General features: G+C 35.8%; 1 protein-coding gene across 2 annotated transcripts in view; it reads right to left on the reverse strand.

Moving 5' to 3' along the window:
• The window catches only part of LOC117178865 (dynein light chain roadblock-type 2), a 145,662-nt gene that overhangs the window by 61,325 nt on the left and 76,227 nt on the right, over positions 1-8,110 (reverse strand). For both annotated transcript variants that reach the window (XM_033370378.1, XM_033370376.1), the window contains exon 2: positions 6,053-6,125. In XM_033370378.1, the coding sequence (XP_033226269.1) occupies positions 6,053-6,055 (3 nt within the window). In that variant the 5' untranslated portion in view covers positions 6,056-6,125. The remainder of the gene's footprint in view (positions 1-6,052; positions 6,126-8,110) is intronic.

The following is an 8,110-nucleotide window of genomic DNA, read 5'->3' on the forward strand; positions in this document are numbered from 1 at the left end:
TCCTTTTATTCGTAAAGTCTGTCCCAAATCTAAAGACCCTGAAGAAACTGAAGCGTTCGGCAGGACAGAATTCAGGTAGGGTAAAAGGAAACGTTACAGAACAATTATTCATACGCAGAGCAGTGATTTGGACAGTATTCAGGTGAGCATGCGCATCAGGCAACCTTTTCTGCTGCTGAAAGACAGGCAGGTTAACCACAAGAAAGAAACAGATAGATCAGGCATATCTAGATAGGAGAAATCGACTTAATCGACGCATGTTAGAGTTCAACCGCCACTTCCCTCTTCTCAGATCCCGAGGACCTGTACAGGCCTGATATTGTTATATACCGCATATACCTATACATAGGTGCACCCAACGACACGCTCGCGGTACGCTCGCATTTGCTTCTCTCCCAAAGCCCTTCCGATGTAAACAAACAATATTTTCTGACAACTCATTTGACCCAACATAATTACAACTGAATAATATTTAAATTACTATTGCTGAATATCAATTTTCTCATATATAATTATTCACATAATTAATTAAAAGAAACAGAGGTTCGCTAAGTCACATTCGAAAAGTCAACATTTTTGAGAAGTCAACAGTTCCCAACATAAGCGTTTAGAAATACTGAGGAATCCGGAAGAAAAACGGCTTCCCTTGACTTTTTCAAACGGTTCTATTACGTTACAACATTAAACGTAAAAATGAAAAAACAAAAAAATAATACAAGCAAAAGAGTACAATTTCTAAGCTTTTTTACTTGCATTATTTTAATCAGCATACTATACAGTCGTATCGATACTATTTTTAAAATAAACCTGAAAAGATCGATGTTTAAATAAAGACTAATCCTCCGGGTACCTATTCTGCAAGTAAAAAAGTTTTTGATTAAGCAGTTAAGAGTTGGACCCTTTTGCCTGTGTACCTGCCTGACTACACGCCTACCTATATGGTACACACGTAATCATTTCTTGAATATCCTTAGCATTTCAAGAGTAAAAAAATCGTCTTTTTATAGATTGGATAAGTACAAAAGCGAAAACAGATTTGACTAAATTGCTTCTCTCACATATTAGTCAAATAACTTGTCATTGCAAACTGTGAAATATAATTATTTTTCAAAGCAAATTTAAATTTAAAAAGTATATAATCATAACGTTTCTAAAATAGGTCAATGCTAGTTTACTCTTAATAATATCAGACTGATTCCATTTCAAATCACGCAATGAGATCTGTATGAGGCTGTCAGAATATTTTGGCATGAAAGTCTGTTATTTTATATTCACAATAAAGAAACCCCTGTTTGACCGTTTGGCTGAAAAAAAATTCGTTCAGGAATGGTGGGTGGTTGAAGATAACCTTACAATTTCATAAAAATTCCCCACCTATTTTTCAGAATGATGTAGTTTTACTTACCAAATATACGTATTTGATTAGGTTGTCTTTAGTGTGATAGAAAGGAGATAGAAAGGAGTAAATATTGACGAAAAAAGTTGTTTAGAAATTAATTCCCTTTAAAAGAACCTCTTCGCATTTTTTAATATATGGCACAATATCAATTTATATATTTAAAAATTTTCTTTAAATTAATTGTACGAGAGGCGGTAATGTATCTGGATCGAGATAATCATGATTGAGTAAAGAAATCTATAAATTCTGATGTGCTGCATATATTAAATAAGTGAAATATGCATTTTTAAAGGAAATTCATTTCTAAACAACTTTTTTCCATGATATGTAATTCTAAAAAAAAATTTTTTTAATTTTAAACTGGCCTTTTCGAGAAAATCCATTTTTTAAATTTTAAGAAAAAACACCGCCGTTTTCGCAATTTTGAAATTTTTGATATTTTTCTCGGATCATTCGATAGAGCTAACAATTTCTCATCACACGAAAGAAAAACCAAGTGAATATGTATATTTGGTAAAAAAAACTATATCATTTTGAAAAATATGTTGACAGTTTTTATGAAATTCTAAGATTAAATTCAACAGCTCACCATTCCTAAAAAAATTTGCAGCCAAACGGTGAAACACTCCTTCCTTTATTTTTTGTGTAGAATAACACACTTATATGCCCAAATATTCTGGCAACCTCATCCAGAACCCAATTTATGATTTGAAATGGGAACAGTCTAAATAACCTGTCATTGGGACCTGTGAAATATAATTAATTAAAAAAAAAAATTTTAATCCAAAACATTCACAAAGGCAGAATTGCATCAAAATCGACACTAATTAACTAACTTTCATGCTTTTGTGGTGAACTACAGCTAAAAATACATTTAAAAGTATTATAGAAATTTCAAAATTATAAAATTTGTATTTTTATGTATTACGAAATTAAATATTATTTTCTGCCGACTTGTATCCACACAAAGCGACCCAAGGATGACTACTGAAGTCGGCTGGAGCCAAGAATTAGATCACGAATATCGTTCATTTCTTGAAGTCTTAAGAACCATGTCAGGCCTCGAGTGTGCAGGGCAGGGTCACGGCCAACACCGTTAGGTTCTAGGTACTCAGTGCGTGTATGACATGCTCTGTTGTTTGGGCACACAGGGATGCTTTTTAGGCTATTAACTAGTAAACGCTTGGCACATGATTCCTTTCTCGAAATCAAGGAGAACTATCTAAGGACTTGTGTGCGCAACAGAAAAAATTGTCGAGAATATGCAGTTCTAGTATATGCGGCATTTCTCATTCTCAAAAATTGACTCCATTTCCATGGGAGCGTTTATCGGATCGGTGTTAAGGCTAATGTCGTAAGAGTGACAGAGATTGTAATAAAGCACTCTTAGCGCCACATTGTCCCTTTGGATGTTGGCAATTCCTGCATGATTTGGACAACTAGATAGTATGTGTCCTAGATGCTCGCGGTATGTATGACACGGTCTGTAACTATCACGGGGAATATTTTAGCTCAAAATGATGCGACAATATGTTGAGGTAGTAATGACATCATGTTAACATGCCAACAAGAAAGAAGTTACAATTAACTTTCTTAAATGTAAACAAATATATTGTGTTTTGAATGTATTTTCATTGAAAGGATTATTTCAAAAACATTTCGTACTATGCTGCATAGCATACTATGCTATGTATCAGAAGTAAAATAATCAGTTTAAAATTATAATTATTTATACTACAAGTAATTATGTCGCAGGAACATAACTCAGTATATTTTTTGAACTTTAAAATTTTGTTTAAAAAACAATAAGCGTATACTTGCTAAAGATTTCGAGGGACTTATACATGATCAACTAAAATCTCTTAATATTAATTAGTAACTGTGCGTACTGTGCGAACTCTACTGAATACAGTTGAAGTCCGATAACTTGCCGTCCGATAAGTGAACACTCCCCGTAAAACGTCAACACACGTATAGCACGCACACTAATTGTGGTTCTCCCACTACGTGCGCTATTTTGCTAATGACTTGTGCCCATGATTTACGCACGAGCACACATAATATCGTGCTACTAGAGGGTGCATCCGATAAGTCCGCAATTCCTGGAATTTTCCGCCCCTACAGCCCCGAAGTTGGAAAGTTATCGGACTTGTACTGTATACTCAAATGTGCGCAGTTGGGTGGGTACCATTTATGCACGTGAACATGTAAGTTGAAAATTGGATCGTATTAACTGAGACATGCAGACTGAGGAGCGTGCCAACTGTTCTCGTGCATAGTTCGGAGTGGTCGATCTGTGCACATGGACAGATGGGACACTTCCAAGTGTACAGGTCAAAATATATATGTGCACAGGTTGACAGGAGAGGACATAGACATGCATGGACGGTTGGGCAAATGCAAAGTTTCTGCGTGCAAAACGTACCTTTACCAAGTAATAGAAGTTTGAAGAAAATCTAAAAACATGTGTTTTGGACCATGCGCTCGTCATCATATCAAACGGAATGCCTCATGCATATGGGCGTTTCTACAGAAAGCGTAATTTTTGTTATACTTTTCTACAGAGAGCGTAATTTTTTTGATATCTTGCCTTTATAGCTAATCCTACATTTTCAATTCAAATATAGTGCATGTAAATTTATAGACAGAATCCCTGATATAAAAACAAAAGCTGACAATCATTACGGAAACTCGTATGAAAAGATGTAACAGACAACAGTTGGGCCTAATTCCAAAAATATACCTATATTATAAAATTTGTGTCCCATAACTCAAATTAAACAGTATGTAGGGCAGAAAAGGTTAATGATATATTAATCAGTGTTTCAATGCGCGCAAAAGTTGTGACTAATTTAGGGCTAAAATGTTCGGTTTTCGGTTTGTCGACGATACCTTATTATGTGTTCCTGTAGAAAAGTTACAGATCGTCATTGATACTTTTAACAGTTTTCATCCAAAACTTCAATTTAATCATGAAATAGAACAGGATTATAAAATCAGTTTTTTGGAAATAGAAGTAATTAAGGGTTGGGATGGTAATATCATTACCAATTGGTACAGAAAAAGTACATATTCAGGTAGAATTTTAAATTTCCTTTCTGCTGATCTCTTTCAAAACAAAATTGCAGTCATTAAAAACTTAGTTGACAGAGCTCTAGGTTTGTCCCGTTATTCATTTCACACAAGAAATTTGAATCTTGTTAGGAAAATCCTTTTTCTGAATCATTATCCAAAAAAGTTAATTGAGAAACATATTGCAATTAGAGTTCAACAAATCAAAATCAAAGAGATTAATAATTTGCTTGTAGATAATCAGAAAGAGTTAAAGGAATATAGTTCGTTTAATACTTTTGTTCTTCCATTTTTTGGTCAAATTTCTAAAACTATTGAACTTGTGTTTAAAAAATTTTTAATTCATACTATTTTCCGCATTCCATTTAAAAAGGATTCGGCGATACATTTTTGCAAAGATCCTTTAGATAATTTTGAAAAGGGTGGTGTTGTCTATAAGATCACTTGGAGGATCTGTAAGATGAATTACGTGGGACAAACTGGCAAACTTCTTAATACTAGGATAGAGGAGAACAAAAGTGATGTTCGTTTAGGACGCTGTTATGAGAGTGTTCTTGCCAGACATACAAAGACGTTTGTTGATGTTGACCATAAGTTTGACTGGGAAAATGTTCAAATTTTGCATAGTGAAAGTAATGAGAGAAAGACAGAATTCATGGAAATGCTTTATATTAAAGAACAAAAAAAGTTATCTATTAATTTAAAAACCGATTTGGATGGGTTGAACAAAAGTTATGCTAATATGATTAATTACACTTAACGTGAATCTTTCATGAATTCTGTTTTTCTTTTACTTTCTCTATTTCTGATGTAATTGTCACAGATAGTTATTTTGTGTTTACAACAGATTGGCCTACTGACCCTCATTCGATTCTCAGGTGTCAAAGAAAGAGCACCTGTTCGTGGGTGCTGTCAATTTGTACCACTTAAATTTTTCGTGCCTTAATAAGGGTACTGTAAGAGTACCGAAACGTTGGTAATTCAAATTTCTTTATTTATAATTTTTGTTTTTATTTTATTGTAATTTGATGATAATAGAAATAAAAAACACGTAAGAAGGAAAAGAGAAGGAAGGGGACGTGGCTGGCTGCATTCTCATTTTTCTTTCCTCTCTTTTATTTTTCTCCGAAAATTTTATTTCTTTTTTTTTCAGATTACGATAGGATTTTTGGTTTTTGTTTATTCGTTGTGGTTCAAATTTGGTCGTTGGATTCTTATTTTATTCAACAGGATTTTGCATCAATTTGATTTGATTTGTTCTCCATTTATCCTGTTATGAAGAAAAAATTAATTTAATTTAAAAATATATATTTGTGTAACTTATGCGCATTCGCAAAGTACCCACTCTAGCAAACATTTTATGAATGTATAATGAGCGGAAAAGGTTTCAAAGAAATGCTCTAAACTTTATGTTGAACTTTTTTTTTATGTCGAAAACGACACTTTTTGTGTGAAACCCATATATGTATGTATGAGGCTGTCCATTTCATATCAGTGCACAGTCCAAAACAAACATGTTTCGATTTTCTATAATTATACACAAAACTAAAAAAAAAGTTTAGAAACTTATAGAAAACTTACCATTGTTCTTTCATTAATATATATCTTCGCCTTATCACTAATTTCAACAGAAGTCTAGCAATTTGAATGTGATCTGTAACCAAACAAAAAACTATAATGAGTAATCCAGTTCATATCAGTGCAAAGAGTTAGCAGGCCGAGTTCCCCCGCCCGATACAATGTTTTTATCATCAATGAAAGAAAATCTGCCCAAAAGGCGGGCATATTCTCATCACGCGGTTCGCTTTACTCGCAAGCTTGACGACCGTAGCCCTAATAGCACGACACGTTGCCGGGACGTGTAAAATGTCCATCATCTGTGAAGATTTATGCGATATTTATTATTACTTATAATAATAATTAATAACATCGTATAAAAATGTAATAATATGGTAGATGATATGGTTGCTGTAAATAAACATCCAGAGGTGACTGTAGTCACCTCGAACGCTCGCGGCCGCTGTTAAGGTATACAAGCCTTAAAAGACGAATACCAAACTACACCATGCTCCTAATTTTGTACATACATCATCGTAAAAATTTCAAACGTTGTAGTCAATTATCTTATAAAGTTCTCATCTTATCCGTGACTGGGCTTAATCCGTGGTTATTATAAAAACACAGGTTCACCCGAGTACAAGTGTGTCGCCCTGAAAGAAACCTATCTGAAAGGTGACCTTGTTAGTTGTCACACGATTGTTTACAGATAAGATTGTAAATCTGGTTTTCCAAAACGGCATCAATCTCTCTATGCACCTAACGATTTGCGGATGAACCTTTATGCTTTCCAAAAGACAGATGATAAATCCTTGGGAGATCGAATCGAAAGCTTTCCGATAGTCAATCCAGGTCATCGATAGGTCACGCTGGTAGAATGCTGCATCTTTGCAGACACATCTATCGATGAGCAGGTTCTCCCGACATCCCGCTACGCCTTTCTTTGAGCCTCGTTGATCATACATTCTTGCCACGCAGGTTCAATTGCCCGAACAATCCTATCATTTAGGATAGCTGTGAATATCTGACACAGTGTGTTCAGACAAGTGATTGGCCTGTTATTCTTTACGTCAGATAAGTTGCCTATTTTCGGCAGGAGTATTGTGTGCCCTTCTACCAACCACTCCGGAATCGGCTCTTCCGAAATCAAATATGAGGTGAAAATACGGGCCAAATGCTGATGGGTTGCAGGAAACTTCTTCCGATAAAAGGTTTTGATACAATCTGGTCCCGGTGCGGTATAGTTCTTCATACCTCTTAATACTTTTTTCACCTCCTCTGCAGTGATGGGTGGGCATTCCTCATCAGGTGTTATGAGAACATCACACAGCTCCTTGAAGCTATTTATATTGTCTGAGTCTCCGTCCAGTCTATGCTGCACTTCAGACTTCTCTCCAAAATACTTCGACCTCCTCTGGTTTGGGCGCGTGGTCGACAGTAACTGGACGGTCTTTGAAGACTCGAAATGGGTCAGAGAGAAACTGTTGATTTTCTCTGACCCACCTATCCCTCCGCTCTAGACTTCTCTTAGCGTCAGATAGTATCCGTATTCTCTCAAAAAATATTCTGCCTGATGGTCAGCAGCTTTGACTCGTTAAGTGTGTGATAACAGACCCGGAGTTCGCGCACGAACTTTCGAACCTTGGCGGTAAAATTCCTGCCAGATATGATGTAGTCAATCACAAATTGAATGCGGGACGCGTACTGTCTGACCCAGCCTATCTTTATGGCAAGTTGATGCATTCGTCTTTTGGTCCTATAATCATCCGTTGGTTTTGTTTTACGGTTTGCATCGGCCAAAGCTCTCGCTGCAATATACACACAATAATTGAGAGCCTAGAGGTCGGATTCTTCGGAAAAATGTTGACGAAGCTCGTCATCCATTTCAGCCAGATCTTTAGGCTTGAGAGAAACCTTGGTGTTGATGTTTCTCCGGGTCATAAAGCATCGCTCTTCCTCGATTGGACGCCTGCCCGCGGCTGTTCTTAGTGTCGCCTCTCTTTCTTTGTTGCCGGCTTGTTCTAGCTGTGGTAGAGTAGGCGTTCCGCTTACATAGCCCCTTTTACGGAGTAGTTCAGCATG

The sequence above is a fragment of the Belonocnema kinseyi genome, chromosome 8, assembly GCF_010883055.1.
Source record: "Belonocnema kinseyi isolate 2016_QV_RU_SX_M_011 chromosome 8, B_treatae_v1, whole genome shotgun sequence".
Lineage (NCBI taxonomy): Eukaryota > Metazoa > Arthropoda > Insecta > Hymenoptera > Cynipidae > Belonocnema > Belonocnema kinseyi.